General features: G+C 35.8%; 1 protein-coding gene across 1 annotated transcript in view; it reads right to left on the reverse strand.

Moving 5' to 3' along the window:
* sema3e (sema domain, immunoglobulin domain (Ig), short basic domain, secreted, (semaphorin) 3E) overlaps positions 1-24,193 on the reverse strand; it is a 38,099-nt gene that overhangs the window by 8,366 nt on the left and 5,540 nt on the right. The window contains exons 2-9 of the mRNA XM_083551773.1: positions 13,825-13,985; positions 12,783-12,842; positions 11,811-11,930; positions 6,416-6,509; positions 5,518-5,634; positions 2,404-2,546; positions 2,149-2,263; positions 99-168 (exon numbers count right to left, since the gene is read on the reverse strand). Of these exons, the coding sequence (XP_083407899.1) occupies positions 99-168; positions 2,149-2,263; positions 2,404-2,546; positions 5,518-5,634; positions 6,416-6,509; positions 11,811-11,930; positions 12,783-12,842; positions 13,825-13,985 (880 nt within the window). The remainder of the gene's footprint in view (positions 1-98; positions 169-2,148; positions 2,264-2,403; positions 2,547-5,517; positions 5,635-6,415; positions 6,510-11,810; positions 11,931-12,782; positions 12,843-13,824; positions 13,986-24,193) is intronic.

The raw sequence follows: 24,193 nt of genomic DNA on the forward strand, positions 1-24,193 counted from the left end.
AAGAAACACTTTTTTGAAAAGATGTGAAACATGATGCATGAAATTACATAAAATGCATAGACTTAGAATTGAGAAAGTTGCATACCATTTATACTAACCTGGTTGTGCTGAACAGACCAAAGATCCCAGGATTCTTGTCATCTTTTTTCTTAAGCACAAAGATATCCTCTGTTTAAAAACACAAAAATATATAGGAATAAGGAACAAATACTAAAGTATTTAAGGAATAAATACGGAAAAAAACCTGTGTGTGTGTGTGTGTTTTTGTGTAAAATCCGTTTGTTAAATTCTCAAATTTAATTGTCAGAATTTGATTCATTTTCTCAAACAGCAATTTTGACAGTAATTCAGATCACATCTTTATATTAATGTGCTCATTCACATAGTTGCTGTTTCCATGGTAACAGCTCATTCATGGGAACTTGGATGCCAGATGCCATATAATCTCAGAGTAATAATAAACAGACTAAAAATTGCCTAGAACAACACACAGTCATGTTTTCTTCCTGACATCAGATGCAATTAATAGAAAACAGACAACGCAGGAAATTTCTGTACTAATGGACGACCTCTGTAATTGTGACCTCTGTAAATGTATTCTTGATAGCAATTTAGGAATTGCCAAGCTGACTGTTTAACATTAGATAGTTCTTATATACAATGTTTGATCATCTTCAGCTAACTGACAAACCAGGAAGATCAAGATAAATTTTACTCTTCTACTGCAAAAAAAATAAATAAATTATAATAATAAATAAAAATACAGCAAAACCAATACCTCAGTTTTCTAAACTCTAAACCTTGTCTTATGCAATCAAAGAAAACAGCAGAAAACCTTTTGCAAGAAAACTTTTGTTGTACCTAATATAACTTATTGGGTGCACTTCGAAAGTTTACTAAAACAGGCACATGAGAGAACACACACACACACACACACACACACACACACACACACACACACACACACACACACACACACACACACACACACACACACTCAGGGCAGATATGCGAGGACACGTGTGAGGAATGTGCTATTTTATATCAGCTCCGGCAGACAAAGAAGTGTTCACTTCTCTATTTCCTGTGATTCCTTGTTCTTCTTTTCTTTCTTTCTATGCATAATAAGTACTGCCATTTTATCAACGCAATTACCAAGTCAAAACATTCCCTCCGGTTATAGTGCAGCTTTCCGTTTGACTTGACCTCTAACACAAAATGAAATTTTCTTCTAAATGCCAACTAATATTCATGGCTTATGCATTGCCCAAGGGGCCTACGCTTACGATGAAACTGTTGAAATGTCAGTTTTTAGGGTTGTGACGTCGAACATGTGTCAGACTGGGTGGACTACTGTGTAAAATCTACTCTTGCAGACCATCGTTAGACTAAAATTGGGTGTGAGGGTTATGAACAGATTGTATCATGGAATTTCCATAATCCTAATTAAATCAAACTATAAGGCACTGTGATATACTGAGCACAGCTGCTAAAAATGTGCATGTTATTATCAAACTTCTGATAAAGACACTCCTTTTGGGTGTAATGCAGACTAGCAGAAAAAAAAAAAAAAAAAAAAAAGATTCAAAATAATGTCTCAATCATAAGTCTGGAACGATGGTTTAAATCAAATCAATATATATTATATTTTGAGCTGGACATAGATTCAGAATGGAAATATATGGAATGTCATTTCAAGTACTGTATTATATACATAAAGGGAGCAGCCGAAAGATGAAAAAGAAGAAGAAGAAGAAAAAGAAGAAGAAGAAGAAGAAGAAGAAGAAGAAGAAGAAATTAGCAGATATTTTTTTATAGTAAAGTACAGCAATTTACTTAAATAGCCTGCCTCCATGCAAAATTCCATAACTTTAATTAAGTATTTAGTGGCTTCTTTGAATGTAAATGACTAGTGTGAACTTTCAGTAAGAAATTAAAAAGTAAAAACAGGGGAAAAGTGCAATATAATGGGATGCCATTTTATAACCTGCCAAATAAATTGCCAAGTTATTTTAAGTTATTTTAACTTCTGTATTTTGTATTATATGGATAAGGCCCACATTGACAAACTAATGCTCTACAAAAGACATTATGTAGAAACGTGTACCATTGATAAGAGTTTAGAATTGTCTTATGAACTTTTCTTACCCAGCTCGTCAAAGTGGGTGTCGATGCCATTAGGTCCTGCCACTGAGCATATCAAACGGGCCTTGAGAAAAGAGCTCCACTTATTCACCAGCATCCTCTGGCCACCCTGATCATTCTGAAAGACAATTAATTTAAAAAATAAAAAATGTAAAAAAAAAAACAAAAAAAACAAACATTGTTTCATAGCAATGCTGCTTTTAAACAATACATTTTACAATTTGAATAAATTGTAATGTTAACATTCTAGACACTTACTGCACAAACACGGGCCACCCTGCTGTAGACAGCTTTATTTCCTGCCTCTGTGGTGGATACTTTCTCGGTGAAGAAGAAGTAAACTTTGTCATCAGATGGGTCATCATTATCAGGGATCACCACAGAACCAACATACTTGGGCTCTGGAAAAAAATAAAAAATCAGTCCAGCTAATGATTTAAAAAAAAAAAACCTGTGTCTAGCAATAGTTAGACTCGATCAATGTTTAATGGGAATCTGAGTTACAGCTGTAGCATAAAAAAAAATCATAATCCTGTCTTTTGGCAATAGTTGTATATGCATAGGTATACTGTACTAAAACATACATAAACTATAATACTTTAATGCTATAAAAAATGCATACCATATATTAAAATGTATATTTTGTTGCCATAAAAAATGTTAGACAGAACCAGGCTAAAAAAAAAAGGCATAAATTAAAAATACAATATACTGTGTCATCATTTGATTATTCTAGTTCCGACCTTAAACATTACATAAAATAATCTTTACACACTTTTATTAAAAAAAATCACACATTTCACAAGTGATTATAGGATTTTCACATGTATTATAATTATAATTATAATAAATTTGAATATATTTAAATATAATACATTTGCGCTATTTACATATAATAAAGAATTCACACCAACACAAACATGCTGTAAAGGTTTCCATGGTTCTGTATGATCTATGTATTGAACTGTTGTATGATGGAAGTGCACAGTTAACTGGTTGACTGTGTATAACTAATTTTTTTTTTCGGGTCTGTTGAGTCTTTTTAAGAGCTCCAGAGAAGACAAAGATAGATGGCATCTGCCCCACATGGCTTTTTTGCTTCTGTGTATGATTAATGGCACACAACCAGGGGCTCGGTCTACAAGAGCCCCCCTACAGGTGAGGACTGTAGTCTTTTATTCTCAGACATACAATGCCCCTCTGTGGTGTGTGTCAGAAATACACTACTATGTATATATATTTGCAGAAGTATAGAACTACTTATAAAAACAATATAAAGTCAGGAAGATGGCTAAGTTCCATACTCCTCCCACCCAGTGTGCTTTAGTGTAGCTTGGAGCCTCTGAGGCTCCAAGACATGAGGCACACATTAAACAAGCTCCCAGCATGACACTACTCCACGCTCTGAACTCAACCATCAGCCCAGTTCATTGATATGATTGATGATTAAATGTGATTCCATGTGGCATTTACTCTCCTTTACTTTGCAGCTCTGTGTAAACACGTGTCTGCATAGAGAGCTGTTTAAGCTCAACGTATTATACAGTCACTCCTATTCCTATTCCTGGAGTACTTTTAATTCTGGAGACTAAATATTTAATTTTATGTGATCCAGATAATCATCAAATGAGATCTAGATTTACTTTAGAGTTTGTTTCTTGATCAGGGTTGAAAACCGTGTCATTGGAAAAAAAAAAGGTCTCCTGCTAAAGAACTTCCAGCTATAATCGCCTAAATACAATATTCAGATGGTGGACCAGGTGGGATAAATTAGAACCAGGAGCCGATCACACCAAGAGTACTTTTCCTCTTGATATTGTCCAACATACAATTAGTAAGTGTGTCAAGGTGTGCTTCTGGTGCTTCATCTTGAAACCATTTGCATGTTCAATTACACCTCCATCTGAAATCAAGATGCTTAGAGCACAGGTTCTCACACTTTTTGCAGCCAAGGTCTATTTCAGAGTAAAGGACGCTATTATGATGAAAGCACAGACTTATTTAAGTTTATAAGAGAAATCCTCACAGTTCCAGGGTCACAGTTTCTGTCCATGTTCTCCTTGTGACCATATGGCTTTTTTTCCAGGTTCTTCAGTTTCCTCTCCCATTCTGAATATATGCTGGCTATGCTAAATTACCCTAGGTGTGAATGAGTGTGTGTGTGTGTGTGTGTGTGTGTGTGTGTGTGTGTGTGTGTGTGTGTGTGTGTGTGTGTGTGTGTGTGTGTGTGTGTGTGTGTGCCCTATGATAGACCCTTGATTTTTGCCTTGAACCCAGTGCTCCTGGGATAACCTTTAGGTTCATACTCACCCTAAACAGGACAACACATTTACTAAAGATAATTGAATAAATTTTACTATGATTGTTGAGATCAGGAAGGACAAATTGTATGTGGCAAATTGTATGTTTGTTTCCAATGTAGATGATATTAAAGAGAAGGACACAAACCATGTATATGAAACATAAGAGTTATCTTTAAGCAGATATTTTGTATTAATAGAAACTTGTGCCAATACCTAAAAGATATCAGTGGATCTGTGGTATAGGTATCGTATAATGGGACTGACACAACTTTATTTTGGCTTTCTATCTCTCAGTGGTGTAAAGTACTTGAGTCAATGTACTCCATTACTGTAATTCATACATTTCTTTGGCTACTTTCTAGTTTTAGTGATACTGTATAAGCAACTTTTACTTGCTACTGAACTACATTTATAATTCAATAGATAAACTTCTTACCCCACTAAATTTTAATAGACAATGACCGTTACCAATTACATTTTGCACAGTGGCTTATTTATTCTGCAGAACAGGTGATATCACCATTTTCAGGGTATTGAAGGTACTAGAAGACGTATGAAGACAATTTACCATCTACGAGCTTCATCAATTACTTTAATTGTATTTGTTATTTAAAAATACCCTTTTAAAAGATTGCTTTACTACTTTGTCCAGATTTTTGACTGACTTGCTTGAGCTTTGTTTTATTCTGGTATGTTAAAGAGACTTTTCACTATCATGTGTCTTAAGGAGTTGAAAACTAGTGCATCTTTAAGCCTACGTTCAATATGAGTCAAATACTCAAATACTGGTTAAATCAGATACGCTAAGAATTTTCTTAAGTCATATTGGAATGGGTGACTTTTAACTTATAGTGGAGTAAGTTTTAGAGTGAAGTATGTATACTCTGACTCAAGTATGGTTTGCAAGTACTCTTTACACCTCTGCTATCTGTAATATCAATAAACCCTTCAAAAGATGGTGAAGGGAACTGGATTACAGGGGAGAGAAAAGGAGTGAGTGAGTGAATATTTGTGAAAATTACTAGGTACATTTAAATTACTAAAGAATTTTAGTAAGTTAATATTTCACCATTTAGCTGCTGTCTGTCTCCTACTTCTGTCCTGGTGTAGCTGTGGCTGCCGAGACGATACAGTGCTGCATCGTTCTCCCAGTAATCAGTGTACAGCCCTACAAACAGCTGATCCCCTGTTGATCCAGAAAAAAATGGATATGTTAAAGTTTTTGGAAAGTGACATGCTGTTTATTTTATAAAAGGTTAGATTTTAGGTAAGATTTATTTCAACAAGATTTCAATCCAAATACAGACCTAAAGACAGGTTTCTGAACCGTTTTTGTTCCCTAGCTTCTTTATATACTTGTTTTGGATATTATTTGTATTACAAATAAACAAAACATGGACTAGTGAATATTTAAATCCTCAAATCTTTTCCAGATTGAAAAGATTAATCACACTCTACTTGCCATTATTTTGTTTTGCCACAAGGTGGCAGCCAAAGGATAACCCAAAAAAAAAAAGACCTCACAGTTTAGAAACCAGGACATAATCAAGTCAAGACAACCATCAAGTTAGCATCTTAGTCAGTAGTTTTGTGTATATCTAAAGGTGCAAAGAGAGAATAAGCCACCCTGTAAAAGACCTTTCTGTCACCAGGAAATAACTGAACTCTTTATTCGCCTTCTTCAGCTTTCCCAGTTTCTCCCATTCTAATTCTTCTCTTAATCTGTGGGCTCTGACTGAGAGAGCTGATGGATTTGACTTGAAGTGCTTATGTGAGAATTCAAGGGAGGTAGAAAGCCTGAATAGCTGGATAGCCTCCATACTGACCGCCCGAGGCTCGAAACACACAGCTCTCATTGTGGAGCTCACCCGCTTGGAGAAGATATAGATAGATATGGAGGAGGGGTGCTTATGAAAGACGAATCAGAAAGAGGGAAACGCTGTTTAACAGTGTTATTGAGCACCTACTGAACACTGTGGACGTCGTGGGGCTGTTGGGATGAAACGGAGCTCTCCCTCTGCCGCTCTCAATGTGCTCCGACTCCAACTGAAACACTCCTTCCTGTTTAAATGCACACATACACAGGACTTTTTAAATTATTGATATGATTTAAAAATATTTTTAAGGAATCTCTGATATTTTCAGAGGAGGTGATCAAAACAAGTCGGAATCTCAAGCCAGAACATCTTTGGTAGAAAAAAAAATGTTAAGCTGATTTACTGCTATAGCCCACTGTCTTAATCGATGTTGTATTAGCAAATCTTTAAGCATGAGCACATGCTAACATGCTAGCACTAACACATGCTAACAATTCATGCTATCATGCGATCCATGCTGCATGATTTCATTATAAAGTCTATTAATAGCTATTTTGCCTGCTAGTTCACAGTAACTAGCTGAAAGTTAACTAGCTTGTTAGCAGTCTCAGTGACTCATTACTTCAATGACTTAATATTGATTAGCTTTAAAGCAAACACAGCTACTGATTGGTAGTTTGCTAACAAACTCAGCTACCAATTTAAATACTGACACTCTAAACAAATGTTAGCTAGGTTTCTAGTATTTGTTTTTATTTGCATGATATAATTTTTAGCTTAGCATAAGCTAGCTTAGTAGCATTGTAACAAACTCCTGCTGAAATATAGAGCTTTGGCTGCCGAGTTGGTAGACAATCTTTGTCAACTAATAAGCTGATTTGAATTTCTCCAATTTTCTACTGGCCTTGTAGCAATTTTCTTCCTCATGATGTAGCATTAGTAGTGGTTCTTCGTAAGTGTTTTACTGTCACTTGCTTCTGATATTAGTACAAAAGTAGCACTATGTTAAATAGCAGGACAGTGAGGCCGGAGTTGGTTTATTTGTGTGTTTTATTTATTGTTTTTTTTTTTTTTTACTTTTGTTTACTCTGGAACCATCGTTTTTCCACTTCCCTGAAAGCAACAAGCCTTTAACAAAATAACAAACCCACAGAACAGCACTCTGAATCCGGCATGTCTGTGTTTGGTGTGTCTTATCTCATTGGATTTGGCCTAAAGTAGTTTGTAGAAAATGGTTTCAAGCCAATCCCAATAAACACAGATCTGGAGCAGGATGGGCAGAAGATCACAGAAATGTTGCATCAATCAGTCTGTCAGCATATAATGCAGGCTATCACACATCCTAATCTATTCACACTGTCACCATCAGGATGTATTACACATCCTATCCATCACACCATACACACACACACACACACACACACACACACACACACACACACACCACACTCACCCCCACATTTTCACCTCCATTTCACACTCAGACACTCCATTTTCAGTAATCTCAAAGTAATATTACATTCAGGTAAATAAGTACACAATGAAATGAGGACCTTGAAAGAAGATAAAAGCACTGTACAAACACATATATGCATTTACACGCCTCCACAGACCCACGAGGGACTGTCCAAAATAAAGAAATCTCTTAAAATAATAAAATATCTCTTACCACAATATAAATGTCAATAAATTGAGCAATAAATGTGTACATTTAAATGCAATTACATGTATAATATGTATTCTTTCTCACCACTTCTTGAAAATACTATATATGAAAAATTCAGTGATAAAAATCAAGTAGTAATATTAAACTGGTTTATCATTACATATTTCCTATTCCTATTGTTTTTAAAAGGCTACATCTGCATTATTATTTATTTTTTTTTTTCAAATGAGGCTTTATAATGTTATAAAAAACTTATACACGGGTAAACCTTTATGAATCCAATATGCATTTAGGCAAAAAAAAAAAAATCCAAATGCTAAAAATTCACCCAAAATCCAAAAAAATTTACTTTAAGGGTTTGTGGTGATCATTCATTCATATGTTAACAGACATGAATGCAGACCATTGACCATTAACTAGATACCTAGCTTTACACAGAGAAGCATTATGATGGAAATGACAGTAAAGTGTTCTATTCACATCGGAGCTACCAGTGATCTTTTGGGACATGAAATATGTAATCCTGGTGTGAGTCTCCATGTCTCTGTCTCTCTCTGTCTCTCTCTGTCTCTTTCTTTCTCTTTGTCTTTCTCTCTGCCTTTCTTTCTTTTTCACTCTTGAACACATGGTTAACATTTGCAGGGCTTATGGTCTGTAGGTACTCTGTGTGTGTGTGTGTGTGTGTGTGTGTGTGTGTGTGTGTGTGTGTGTGTGTGTGTGTGTGTGCGCACATGAGCAAGTTACTTGAGTCATTTCATAGTCTATTTTCCCCCCAGGTCCACCTGAGAGAGTGAGAAATGCTCCATGGTGGTAATGTAATAAGATAAGAGTTTAGTATTTGTATGTCAATCATACCTCTCGAGGTTATTAATGAGATTACATTCAATATTTTCTCCTATATTTTTACAGTTTCTCTCAAAGGAGCAGTCGGTTTTTATTCAGGTTTTCAAAGTGTTTTTGGAATATAGGTGTACGTGAATAATGTATGAGTAAATGCCCATATAGATGTAAATTAAGTACTTTATTTTTCATCCTGATTACAACATAAGAAGTGAAAATAATATAAAGGACAGTATGTGTACTGTAGATATGGACAGTATATGTACTGTATTTGTGGGCACCGATTTTTATTTCTTTCTCTATTTTATATAGCATTATGTCTCTGGAAAATAAAAAAAAAGGGGGTGGGGGGGAGGGGGGCGGGGAGAGATCCCAGTTTTGATTTCCTCCCCACCATTCATGAAAAACAAAAAGCAAGTGTGTCTCTTACTTGTATTAACATTTATATTCTGTTATAGTACATTTATTCTTAATAACGTGGCTCTGTACTGGTAAAAAATAAAAATAAAAAAAACATAAATATGGGACAGTGTGGGTGTTTATACCAGTGTAGACATGTGTGATGTGTCATAATGGTGTAAAAGTGAGCAGAAGTCCACAGTGTAACTGTATATTTTAAGGTGTGTAACACAACCAGGCTTTGCAGGGTATGTGTGTGTGTGTGTGTGTGTGTGTGTGTGTGTGTGTGTGTGTGTGTGTGTGTAGATTCATTCCATTGTGAGTTTTCTCCTCACGCCAGCTCTGTTCTCTGTCCTTTCACTTGTCATCACATGCACATCTGCATGCCATCACCATTCTTGCCCTCACCTCACGGTGACTGTCTGTAAGTGTCAGCCTGTGTTAGTGTATCAGCAGTTATATTTTTGTGTGTCTGTGTTTATATCCATCTGTTTTCTGCATTTAGAGGGTGGAGAACGTTTATGCTCTCGCTGTAACTCGGGTAGCTCATTGCCGCTGAGCCTCACTGGTTTACCTCTTTGCAGCTGCAGCTGAGCACTGGGGTTATCAGGTGCCCTGCTCAAACCTGCCTCCTCTAATTACCCTCACTCTGATCTCCTGCCCCTAACCACAAGCCAAAGGAAAACTTGCAACTTTTTCTTAAGGAAATGAGCATGAAAAAATAGCTTTACCCTTTAGGGACACAAAGAATTAAAGGCAAGATGTAGTAATGAAGATAAAAGTAGTTATTTAATAATATTAGAACATAATAATATGATTTATGGGATTTTTTTTAAATAGAATTTTATCGTCATATCTGTTTCAATTCCTTTTTTTTTATTTTTAATTATACACTATTTAACAAAGGTATTGGGATGCCTGGCTTTTTCCAAAAACTCACACATTTATTCAGTTCAGACTAAAATAAATCACTAATTTTACTCCATGATTCACACATTGTGCCCCATTTCAGCATGCTATCACACATAACTGATAGCAGTAATGTCTTTGCCTACATTTTATGTCATTTCATATAAAGATATGCAAATAATTGTAAGTTTGAAATAATATATTTTTCTTTATTTTACTGTGCAAACTATTCTTTTTTTACACACTAAACAATACATGTAATAGTTATCACTTAGCGCAGAATTTGTGTCCAATCAAACTGCTGTTCTAATAATTATAACGTATATAATAAAACATGGGCATTGCATACCTTTATAATGACACCCAAACAGGTTTAAAGACAGTGGGAAGAAAGACACAAGACAATTCAATGATTGTATAAAAGCAGTTAGAGGTCTTCAACATATAACAAAAAGTGTTTTGCTCTTCAGACTTTTAAACATTGCTTTTTTTTTTGCTTCAAATAAACCTTAATTCCCTGTGATTAGCCACTCTGTAATTTGGCTATTGCACTCCAGAGAGGATGAGACTGTTTGTTTTTGGTCGCCTCAGTGTTCAGTCATGGATTTGAACAGAGTGAGAATGATAAAAGCTCCCATCACTAAAACCTAAACAAACTTTTTTTTTTTTTTAAGTGGTCTACAGTAGAGCCCTGGCCATCAACACACAACTTTTTGTTCTCCATTAAGCATGAATTGGATCAGTCGCAGCACTGGGATTACATCTAATCAACTGCCTGTAATTAGTAATGTTTACAGACAGAATCACAATTTCTAAGGTGGATTTAACCCACACGCTAGACTCAAAGCGTGGTTCAATAAGAAGTTTTCAGCATTTCTTTTTTTTTGTGTGTTTGTTTTTATGAGTCACTATGACAAATTCTCCAGCAGAGAAAAGCAGATCCAGTCCAAGACACGTGCTCGTTAATGATCACCACAGAGGACTAAAACATTTCACTGACCATCATGCTGCTTCTGACTACACCCATCTGCCTCAGGAACACATACAGTCGAACCAATCTAAAATGTCTGCTTTCATTATAGACAATCCTTCAACTTACACAAGTACTTCAATCATGTTAACACAGCTATGGTTCTCTGACTAGGAATATTAACTAGCCTTAAGGCTTTCCATTAAAATTATCTCATAGCCCTATGATCTGCTGTCACTTACTTATAAGAAGAAACGTTGCTGAATTATTTACTTCACCTCTGTAAAATTTTAGAAAGGAAACAGTCTTCAGTCTTCAGTCTAACTACAGCTGTAATGCTTGTCTCTCAGGTGTAAGCTAGTATGGAAATCAGTCTTATATAAATTAGTTTAATAGTGATAGCTGGCTGTCACATGACAATCTAAGGTATAAAGTCTCATTCTCAGATTCATGTCTCTTAAAGATTTAGGTTTGTTGAGAAATTAGATGAGGAAAATGTACTTAATTGCTTTGCAAACAGTATAATTATAGAAAAGCGTATATATCATATATTGTATGGAGATTTTGTCAATAAAAGAATGTAGAGACTTCTTTTAAAAATGTGTACTCTTATACTGAGAACAAGTCAAATGTTTTCACTAAAAAAGCAACAAGTTATTAACTGTTCATATGAGGTACTTATGCTTGTGTTACATTTCCCTTTAGTTAGCAAAATGATGACATGGGAGAAATAGCTGTTTAGAGAAGAACCTTTGCAGTACCTGTGCACCATGGCCGACTCTGATGTAGGCGCACATGGGGCTGAAGGCTCCTGTCCCACATGCTAGCAGGTGAGTGTTGTTATATGGCTGAATTAGCTTGATGTAGTTAGCACATTCCGGCTGGGGGAAAAAATAACACAGAGATGCTTTACAACATGTCGTACCTACGACGGTGTATTTGGGCCACTATGGGATAAAAAAAAATGTAAAAAACGAAAGGGGAGGGATGGGGAATTTCCAAGTTTAAAACACAAATTTACGAGAAATAAACTTAAAGTTTTATAAAGGTTTTGTGTGTAAATCTTAAACATTCAGTGGGGTGTGTGCATGTGTGTGTGTGTGTGTGTGTGTGGGTTGGGGGGGGGTTTACGACCAAAATCTTTTTTTAAAAAAGAACTGAAAGCTGAGAGGCAGAGAATTTCTGAGTTTAAAACTTAACATTTTCAAATTGTAAGTCAATGAAGAAAATAAGAATCTTCAAGCTTTAAACTCAGAAAGTTCCAGTATGATGATCTGGTGATCATGGTCTAAAATAACAAGTATTTCTTTGTTGCTAAATCCACGGCAAAATGCGAGGCGTAATGCAAAACAAGTGACAACCGCCCAACCTTGCAAAATGTATATGCGCTTTTCTTCCTTGATAGAAATCAAAACCCCACAGAGTTTTAAATATGACATTTTCAATTTTTTTCTTTAAATATTTCCTATAATATAATTTTTCATTATATTATTTTTAATATTCTGAGTTTTAAACTTACAAATTCTCTGCCCCTCCCCTTCCAGTTCTTTTTTAAAATTTGATATTGGCCGTAATACACCATTGTATTATATGCGTATTTCTTCCTTTATAGAAAGTTTTAAGTTTCAAACTCTAAGAAATTTCCTGCGACTCCCCTTCGTTTTTTTATATCCCATAGTGGCCCTCAGCTTAAAGCAACAGTAGAACTTTTTAAATATATGTAAACAATGTACCTTTTCCCTGCCCTGCATGAGGCAGTCCTCTACTTGCTCCTCAGAGCTGGCCCAGTGAATCTAAGACAGAAAACAGAAAGAAACAAAGAGACAAATTTACAAAAAAAACCATGGATAATTTGCTAAATGATGGCATTACAAACAGCTCTGGGCATTGTGAAATGTATTTGTAGACATCATTGATTCCAAGTTCTCATTCCTTGCTGAATTAAATAAAAATAAAACACAGAAATTGAGCTGGATGGTTTTATGGCTTTGGGGTTAAGGGCAGGTCCACACAGGAGCACTGTCTGTGTTCTTCTGACCAAAACTAAACAGATGCTCTTAAAAACATGGAAACTATGCCTTAGTTTTACAGGAACCCTTTCTAATTAGCCTTTATATGTTTATATTGTAACTGAAAAAGACTTTACCTTTTGGACTCTTTCTTTAAAGTTATACACAACAACCCTATTTTCCTGTTTTCTTCAAAGATGTTGAGCCCTACTACTGCATCACTAGTCCAACACAAATATGTGTTGCCAAAAATAAAAATAAAAACAGGATATCTTTTATCTAGTATGTGATGTAATTCGCAAAAGCAGTGTACTGATAAAAAATGCCCACTTTAAATCGCCCCTTGACAAACTCATTTAAATCCTTATTTATTTTTCCTGCTTTCAACAAATCAACTTTGAGGACAAAATGTTCACTTGCTGCCTAATATACCCCACCCACTAACAGATGCCATAATGATGAGATAATCAGTGTTTTTCACTTCACCTCCCATAATGTTATAATGTCATAATATACACACACATTTCATAGTACATTGTTTTATGTAGTTTGTGATTTTCATCCCTCTGTTTAGTTACCTCTATTTTAATAGCTCATTAAGGTGTATCAAATGTATATATATATATATATATATATATATATATATATATATATATATATATATATATGTCTTCAAATTAACACACACACACACACACACACACACACACACACACACACACACACACACACACACACACAGACATGCACAAGCACACACACCTACCTCTCTATGAGGTTCACTGACTCTGTCCAAGTTTAGAGAGTACAGTGTGTCTTTCCCTCCAATTATCAGCCTCTCCTGAGTCTCATCCAGCAGCATACTGTAGTGCTGAAGACTCCCTTCTGCTGCCTGGAACACCCATGTCCTGTTCATCTCCCACAGCTCTGCAAACACACACACACACAAGCACACACAGACACACGCACAACCTCACATGAAATAAACATTATAAGTGACATCATTGAGCAATCAACACTTATCCATAATGGGCGAAGCAAAAACAGTTGAATGAGAATCAGGAGTATTGTTTCTACTCCAGAGCATATAATATGTCCTGAGATGAGAGCAGTGTGTGTGTCCATACAGCTGAAGAAGCAGAAGGATTAGCCATGCCATAATTAAACACACAGTTAAACACAGCACTTCTCTGATGAGCATCTCTGTGTGAGAGAAATGGAATGGACTGATAAACAAGGTGTATGGTGTCAACAACGTATGGCATTTTGGCCATATTTTCATGTGTTTGTGTGTGTGTGTGTGTGTGTGTGTGTGTGTGTGTGTGTGTGTGTGTGTGTGCTTGAGTGCGCATGTGCCTTTGCCTCCCTGCCGAGTTGTTGTTTAAACCAATCTAGATGTAACTCTCTGATGTCTTGTTTTGGGGTATGTGTGTGAGGGTGTTTGTTGGCCCTCTGGCCATACAGTCTGTTCCTATTAAATCTGCAGTTGATTTCGCCTGAAAAAGACCTCATTGGGTAACACCCAACACACACACACACATGCACACACACACACACACACACACACACACACACACACACACACACACACACACACGTGCACACAAAGAGGCATAGCCAAAGGCTGCTCCCTGCTGAGCTGCTTATTTCAGAGACTCAACAGTTGCTTTAGTGGACAGATAAAGAGTAACAGAAGGACAGGTCAAGAGGGAACAAGATAAGAAAAGACCTTAGACAGATAAACTACGTGGTCAAACATGCCTATTACAATCAAATGTTGTTCTTTTACAGACCACAATAATGAAATCAAACGTGTATAGATTGTCTTTGTATAGTGCATCTTTATCTATTTTTCTTTACTGGAAATAACATGGGCTTGACAATGTCCATGTGCACAAAGAAAGCTCCTTGAAGCTTCCACATTGATCCCCAAGGTGGGAGTGGAGGATCTTAAATTGCCTCACGGCACCCTGACCTCAAACCCATTGAAGATTTTTGGGATGAATTTGAACACCACTTCACCCTAGGCCAATACCTGACCACTCTAATCACTGCCTTCCCTCACTATTTGAACACAGATCCCCACAGCCATGGTCCAAAATCTAGTAAAAAGACTTCCTAGAAGAGTAGAGGTTATTATAACAGTGGAAAGGGATTAAATCTGGAATGGGACTCTCACCAAACACATATGGCCGAGAGGCTCAGGTGTCTGCATGCTTAGTGTGGATAGAGTTTAGATAGATTGATAGATTTTCAAAACTATTCCCAGTTTTCTCCTTTAAAAAATGTCCAAATAAGAAAGTTCTTATTCCCATTTCAGCCATAAACCCTACCCATGTGATGCGTGCATGTTCATGGTAGTTTTAATTGACTGTGATTTTGGCACAAGCTGTTAAAAATTACAGTCACCCCCTCTGTTTTAAGCCTTAACCTCTAAACTGTCTCCACCCGTGCCCTACAGCATGAGATCTCTCTTTACTGATTGAAGACAGAAAAAAAGAGGGCCGTGAAATTGAGGCTAATAGTGTCACATACCATCAGGTGAAAGTTAAGGCACAATCAGCTAATATGTATGTAAAATGAACAACATTAAACATTGCTCTTCAGTTTTTTTCTGACTAATTCACTCTGGCTCAAGTGTCCTATTGATGCTTATTTGATTTTCCTTTCGGTTCATGTAAGCTGAGGACATAATATATAGGGCACAAGCCGGGGGACCATCATCTGTTTAATTTCGTTACAAGCCTCTTACTCATCTATTTTTTTTACCTCATCCTTACGGCTTCAAAAAAGATTTCAGTAATAAAGTCAAGTAATTTAAGCCAGATAAATTGGACAGGCTCTATTCTAGGCTGTGCATCAGATGCATTAAAAGGTACATCCACCTCAACATGACCTGCTGCGTTCCATTAATCAGCTCGAGCCGTGATGACAAGGCATGTGGCTCGTTACTGTTTATGAAGAGGAAATACAGCTAAAACAAACAGCACGGTACAAATGTCCCACCACAAGCCAAAAGCAAACCTCCCATTCCCCCTAAGGCAATGAGCGTTTGAACCTCACCATAATAGAAATTGACGGAGAGCTTCAGGCCTAGACAAGGGTCATACCATTAGGGTCTTAAGGGGAGGGGTAAAGCAAGGAGGATTCCAAAATGAAACCCGACACCCTTTTATTAAAATCAGCATCATAGCCACAGTCCTTATAGCGATTGGACCTTTTTTTCTCAGAATGCAAAACAAACTAAAAAACAAAAAATCATTTTGCTTTTAAATAATAAAACTCATCAACTATAGTTATGCTAAAAATCACAAGACATATCCTTCATACTATTTATATTATCAACATTTCCTTTTTTTTTTTTTTTAAGTTAACAACAATATGGCATTATATTTGCTAAAATAAATAAAAATGATAAAAAAAAAAAAAAAAAAAAATATATATATATATATATATATATATATATATATATATATATATATATATATATATATATACATATATATATATATATATATATATATATATATATATATATATATATATATATATATATATATATATATATATAATAAAAAAATAATAATAATAATAATAATTTCACGACATTAGACACAAGAGCTAATGTTAGTGTCACTGAGGTAATAAATGAAAAAAAAAAAAAACAATAAGAGAAAGACAGTAAGTAAAGAAGACTGGAATATGTAATGTAATATATATTTAAATGGAAAAGAAACAGTCTTTCACTTAAATCCTTATTCACATGTGCAGCCCAGGCTTCTCTCTCTCTTTCTTTCTCTCTCTCTCTCTCTCTCTCTCTCTCTCTCTCTCTCTCTCTCTGTATATTCCCCTGACTCCTGAGGCTATCAGCTATCACTGATAGGGAAGTGCTTTCATCCCAGAGAGAAAAAGAACTTCGCTCATTTATCTGTCACTTTCAGTTTATTTTAATCTTCCCATCTAACAGGAAGCTCTGAATGGTAAATCCTGCATTAAGTGACCCTTTTACCTCACTGTTTGATCTGATGTGGTCTGATGGTCCATAAAACAAAGGCAAGCCGTAAAAGATGAATTTTGGTTAGATAAAGGAATCTCGCTATGCTTAATCAAGAGACTGATGGGGAATTGGAGAATTATTTGGAACCCTGTTAGTAGAGCACACATTTTTCAGACTCCCATACTGACTTTGTTAACCCATTAACCTCAGTAATTATCACAAAGCTGATGCTACATTTGGAAACATGACCTCTGTATTCACCTTCACAGACTCAGTGTCTGGACAGCAAAAATGTCTGGAATAGGCAGAGATTTTCCTGCCTACGCTATTGATGAGGGACAAATAAAATACTCAAGGTCAATCATAATTTTTTTGTAAAAGTCTCATGAATCAATACACATATTCATTTTCTCCTGCACCATAAAATTCCTTTTCCCGTCCTTTAATAAAATATTCGAATAGATTTAAGATGCATGTGCAAGCAAAACCTTTTAGTTCTGCTCTTGAAAAAAAAATTTATTATTATTGTTATTATTACTATTATTATTATTATTATTATTATTATTATTATTATTATTATTATTATTATTGCTGTTGTTATTAATGGGAATTTTTATTTTACATTTTCAATAGCAGTAGCTTTGACAGTATATTATATTAATTAAAACTAATTCTTAAGGACTTATAGTCTACAAAATCAAAATGTACAACTAAATCAATTAAAACATGATAACATTGAGGTGAAATCGAGTAAAATTGTCTAAAATAGTGAAATTAAACATTTGAGGATGTGCTTATATAGCAAATCATATTTAGAGTTTTAAGGGCCCTTTGCTTTCCATTACTTTGCCCTGATGTTGAATATTATTCTATAGGATCACATCCCCCTTTTTTTTGTTCTTTTAACAATCAATATTCCTTTACCAGTTGTGTAATCAAATATCCTAAGAGATAATCATCCTGTTAAAATGTGCACACACACACACACACACACACACACACACACACACACACACACACACACACACACACACACACACACACACATGCTAAACCATGGTTACTGTGAATTGAATTTGTTTTTGCTGTTGACAAACATTGTGACCTCAATTCTCATTGTTAACCTCTGGCTAGACCTCATTAATATTCATGCATTCACTCCAGGAAAGAAAATGACACAACAAAACATTTAGTGCTGAAAATTTTTGCAGTAATCAAGCTGAACAGCATGATAAACAGTCTGAGTATATGTTTCTGCAGGCTTCAGGAGGTGAAGGCTTTTTACTCTGATCAGAAACACAGAAGAGTTTTTTTTTTCCGGTGGGTCGAATACCAGGGGGATCTCTTGACTCTGCAGTCCAGATGGCCCTATAGAGATGATACCTTTGGGGCCCTCCAGAACACCAGCAGACCCTTCACTGCCTTGTGTATGGCTGGTATTATTATTCCCAGTAACTGCTGTTATTTGTATTTCCACCCTGTGCTGAATTAGGTCTGTCATGACTCTCCATCCAGAGGAAATTAACCAGCCAAGCCTCTCTTCCTCTTAGCAATTACTTCTACATGAGGACAAGACAATTATTTAGCTACAGTAACACACAAGTCAATGGAATTGGCCCACAAAGCTTGAATTACAACCATGTGTGTGTTTCAGCCTATACCAAAAACACCACTGTTTACAGTTTGTCCCAATCATTTAAGCTTTGTTTACTCTTTATCAAGCATTCACTATCAAGTTATTATCTGGTCAACACAATTATAGGGTTGTATTCAAGGATGTTTCTCAAGTTTGTTTAAAATAAGGACATTTGGAAGACAGTGGTCAACAATTTGAGTGTTTTTACAGTCCAATCAAATCCACTGCATTGAATCCTTAGATTACCACAGGCATTACCACAGAATATTCTTTACTGAGGAAAATCTTATACTCTTTTCATAATACTTGTGGATGCCAAAGAGTCAAAGGCTAAGGCTTAGATTGTCAGTAATAAATACGAATAAATTGTTAAATGTTTATAAGGTGGAATATGTTACTTTATATGTAACATTTGCAAAAAAAACCCCAAAAAAACCCTGAACTGAAAATGAATCAAACAGAATGGTCTAAGTACGAACCAGATTTAATCTCACTGTCTGTAGAAGAACCTGTCCTGAACGTTACATCCTTTAGGAATACCTGCCATGATCTGCGTACACTAAACTTTTGGAACCGTGTTTAGATCCTGTATCGTGTTGTTTTGTCTTTGTACAGTAGACCCACCTGATAGAGATTAAAGTACTTCTGGCTTCTTTAAAGGCTGTTATGACACAGTTGGATAGATGAGAGACTCCACACACTGATATCGCACTGTTATGAAGAGAGATGTGACATGGAGATGGAATGAAGAAATATAGTGTATGTCAGATGTGCATTTGAAATGAGTACTGTCCAGGTCTGATCGTCGACTGGAGTAAATGGGATTTTTATTTATCTACCTATTGATTGATTTATCTAGTATTTATTTATCTATCTATATCTATATCTATCATTGTTTGTCTATCATCATTTTTTTCTCCTTCTAAGGTGAAACTATAGGTACAAGGACAATACATTGTTTAATCTAAAATTACAGGACAGGCTGCAGTATTTTTTTGTAGCTTCAGTGTTGGTATTCTGAGAAAATAAATAGCATGAATTCAGTAAAATACACACATGAAACATTCAAACTTGAAAAACTCTTCTGCTGCCTACAGTATGTGTCTGTAAATGTGTGTGGTGTGGGCATGCAACATTTTTCTCCCCGTCATTCTTTCAATGCCATTGATAAAACCCTAATAACTTATTTTTGAGCTTTAGATATAAGCTACATGTTAGATTTAATCCCATAAAACTTCTGTTAATACTGACTTGAATTAAAAAAAATAATTGATATTGATTATACAGTATTTTCCATAACCAACTGCATCCTCACTTCATTATCCTGTGAAAGAATTCCATCAATCAAGATTGTTTTTCTTTTTTAAGGAACAAAACTTTTTGACCTTTTACCCTGCTTAGCTATTCTGGCTTGTGGCTCATGCTAATAACATTGGGTGTCCAGACAGATAGCACACACACACCATCAAAAGCAAAAATAACACTCAGCTGCTGTTTCCCAATTGCTACAAGATAAACCCAGATTCCCTGCTGCTCTGATACCGAGCTAACCAAAGTGACTGACAGATGTACAAACACACATTGCCTGTACTTCTTCTTCTGTGGAAACAGAGGGCATGCATCAATCAAACTCATTGCCTTAGAGGTCAGACAGGATGCATGCTGAGGAATTTATGTAAGACAAACTGAAGAAGAATCGGGTAAAATGTGAAGTTTAAATGTAATAAGCATACAAGTTGCATTTTCTTACATCTTTATTCAAATGCCTGATGAAAAAGCATCAATATTCAAGCTCTCTTGAATGTGAACTTATTTTGTAAGGTTAATTTAAAAGTATGTAACAGTTTATGTTATTAAGTGGAGTTATAAAATACCAATATGTAGTCACGGAATCATACCTGGGAAACAGATTTTTTTAATATCTCACCTAATAGTTTAAACTGCAGAAATAGCTTCAGTATGTGTGCACATGTGTCTCAGGTTGAGCTGAATCTCATTCACATTTTCAACCATGGTTTAGAATATAAAATGTGGGAAAACAATTGTATATCATAAATTCTTTTAACGACCTTTAACATATTTCCAAGATCTCAACTCGCGTAGGTTAAAACCAGTAATTACTGTATGTGATCGAACGAACATTTCCACTTAGAATCATATGCACTGCCTATACATGTGTACAAAGGAATGCTTTGAAGGTTTACTCTGGGAATTTCCCTCTCTTTTTTTTTTAATTCCCTATTATTTTCTCCACCTGGGTTAGAAACGTTCTCAGTCAGCTCTTAGTAAGGAAGCTTAAAGGAAATGGGACTTGGAAGCACCAAAGTCTACACCGATCACACTTCAAATAGAAATGGACTTTCATCATGTGCAGTCGAGGTGTTAAAAGACAGAAAGCGAATTCAACTCAAAGGAAAAGATCAAGTTGAAAAAAATTCAACAAACAGTAGCTGTGAACGGAAAAGTCTTCGGAAACGTGACACAGTGATTGAGTGGGAAAAGGAGGAATGAGTGTACATTGGATAACAAGAAGAAGCTTTAAATTTTGATTAGTTATTGATTTCAGAACACTAAAAGCGCATTGTAAATCTTGTCATGCTGTAAAGAGCCCTACAGTGAGAGTAAATGAGTGATTGATGCTACACTGCAATTCATCTAGACTCATAAAGATGATTGGTCTTTACTTAAAAGCCAATCCTAAGGGAAATGTCACTAAAACACTATGAATAGTGAACATGGTTCAATGTACTTATTTTCAGTGTAATTACAACAGCACTTTTGCTCTCACTTTTATGCAACACAAACACAACAGGGTGATAGAAATACAACTTACTTAAATTAATATAATTAGATTTGCATATATTTTTAATAAGAATAACCACATAATAATAATCCAAGTCACCATGGGTCATTTTGATCCAGTTTAATCCACGTGTTTAAATATGATTCAATTCTAATCAAGATCTAATCAAAACAATGTAGTGTCCAAATGCTTAGTCAGCAGTAGCAGCAACGTCTGAGACAGTGGAGACAGATGAGCATTTCAGGCCCAATTTCATCAGCTCCCTTCAAATTGAACTGCTTAATAAATGGAAGTAGCATGGAAATAATCCAAAAAATTATTTGAATAAAGATCATTTTCAAGGTCAATGCACTTATTAATATCCAGCCTAGATGCTTTATAGATCCTGATAGATCCTGATGCTTTATAATGTGAAGCTCAGTATTTTGCCTTAAGATGTCAGGTTGATTACTAGCAGTGACTGAATGCAGTTTTAAATATAATAAGGTACGGCTACAGCCTACAAGTAACATCCAGGAGAATATATAAAGAGCATTATTTACATGAACAAGCTAACTACAGTAGCTAGATGATAAACACAGAAAGCTACTGAAATAATTGTTTATATATTTTTGTATATATATTGTTCACATCAGGGGAAGTGGTAATTCAGTGGTAAAGGCTCTGAGATATTTGTTTAGCACAGTATTGCCAAGCTGCCACTCATCGGCCATTTAGCAGGGCTCCAAAGGTGCTGTATCATGGCTGACCCTGCACTCTGACCCCAGCCTCTAACCTCACTAGGATCTGTGAAGAATGAATTTCACAGTCCTGCAATGTACATGTGAGAAAAAAAGCCTGTTACATCAGCATAGCTTATTGGTTAGTTAATGTTATTCAATTTTCTTCTTCATATATAGACCTCATTTAGGAACAGTTGTGTTGGAATAATAGTAAAATTCCTAAATAGTATATAAAATTCCTAAAACATAATAGTATATAATTGTAGGAATCATTTCAGACATAATGTGCAAGTTGAATAACTTTTTTTTTTACAATTCATACTTGAATAGTGAACTAGTACTATAGTGGCAGTGCTTTTACTCAAGTCAGAATCTTCCTACTTTTCACTACTGCTAGTGAGGCAGCAGGATACTTGGAGTGGAACATGGACTCTGAAAATTGTTCATTCAAGTGGTTTGAATGAATGTCTCCTCAAAAGAGGAGGGGAAAAAAGGCAGTATGAATATTCCCTATCACTTGTTTTGGCTGTGGGAGAACAGGCAGATGGAAGTCTCATCAGAGTCAAAGACGATTACTCTGTTTTCATTATGGCCTTTTGTGAAGTGTCTGAATGAGACGTCGTGACCCAAGACAAATGCCACATGAACAAGAGTGGAGATAATGTGTGTACTGACAAGATGATGGGAAACTGAAGGACGGGAAAACTCTGGGGGAGCTGAAGGAGACGATCTGAGATCGGATGAGAAGAGGACAGAGAAGGACTGGAAGTGGAATGACCTTCATGCTTCATGATTGAGTCTTGGTTAAGGTTTTATAAGTGAAGAGCCAGACTGAAGGCTGATCTAATCTGGTATTATTTCCAGATAATACATTTTTGCTCCAGGAAGAAAATCATGTTTAAATTCTTATGTAAGGGCTGCCTTCATGTTCTTCTTCTGGCATTGCTTGTGATGTTTATAGCAAACTCTTAATCTCTAACTTCCTTTCCCTCTTTATCTCTCCCTCTTTTTTTTCTCTGCACGAAGTTGTCTCCATGACGACCACTTAGCTCCAATGTTTGAAAGGAAGTGATGGGTTTATTGGGTAAAATAGACCTCTTTTAGCTCTCAGGAGAAATGCCAAGAAAATAAGGGGGGGTGGTGTGATAGCAGAGGCAGAAACAGAGAGATCTGCTGGATGTGTCCTTGTGCCATTGCCAGTGTGTGAGGTCAGAACTCCAGCCGGAGTGAACTTGTCGCTATTCTAAGTACTTTAATTAATTACCGGTAGCAATGTGGCAGGAAGCAACATAGATTTAGTGTCACAGCAGAGACGAAACGATCCTCCTCTTTTAATGACCAGGTCAAAAAATTAGGATTCCTAAACGTCAAACTGTTTTATTGATTGTCCCAGAATTATAACCAGCTTTTATAATTAACGGATTTGAAGCATGACATGATTCAAACCCAGCATGCTCTTCTGCCATTTTAGCCCATCTTTCTTAAGTTTCAACATGTTGTACAATTTGATATGCACCTCTGCACTTTTCTAAACAGTGGCTATTTGAGATCCCTTAGACTTTTAATCTTTTCAAATAAGTGTCACCAATTTCCTGTGACCTCCCTTATTAACAAGGAAGTTCTACCCATTTCTTTTTAAATCATTGTAGATGAAAACCCGAGGAGGACAGTAGTTTCTAAAATACTCAAACTAATACAGCAACATCCATAGTAACATCCAGTTCCACACACATCTCTTGTTTACTTAAGTAATGTAGGTTGAGGAACTGTCAAAAATAAATAAATAAATAAAACCTCAGTCCATGTTCAGTCCATGCTTATCCATGCTCAGGTGTAAATGCTGGATATTTGAATTATTAAACAGCTACTGCTCCCACATGTATTATATGCACAATCTTTTGTTAAACTAAGATTTCCTGATCTGCTGCCTTTTTTGTTCAAACAACTAAGAATAACCGTTTAAGACCATCGGAACAT

The sequence above is a fragment of the Silurus aristotelis genome (genome assembly GCF_946808225.1).
Source record: "Silurus aristotelis genome assembly, chromosome: 10".
In the NCBI taxonomy this organism is placed as follows: domain Eukaryota; kingdom Metazoa; phylum Chordata; class Actinopteri; order Siluriformes; family Siluridae; genus Silurus; species Silurus aristotelis.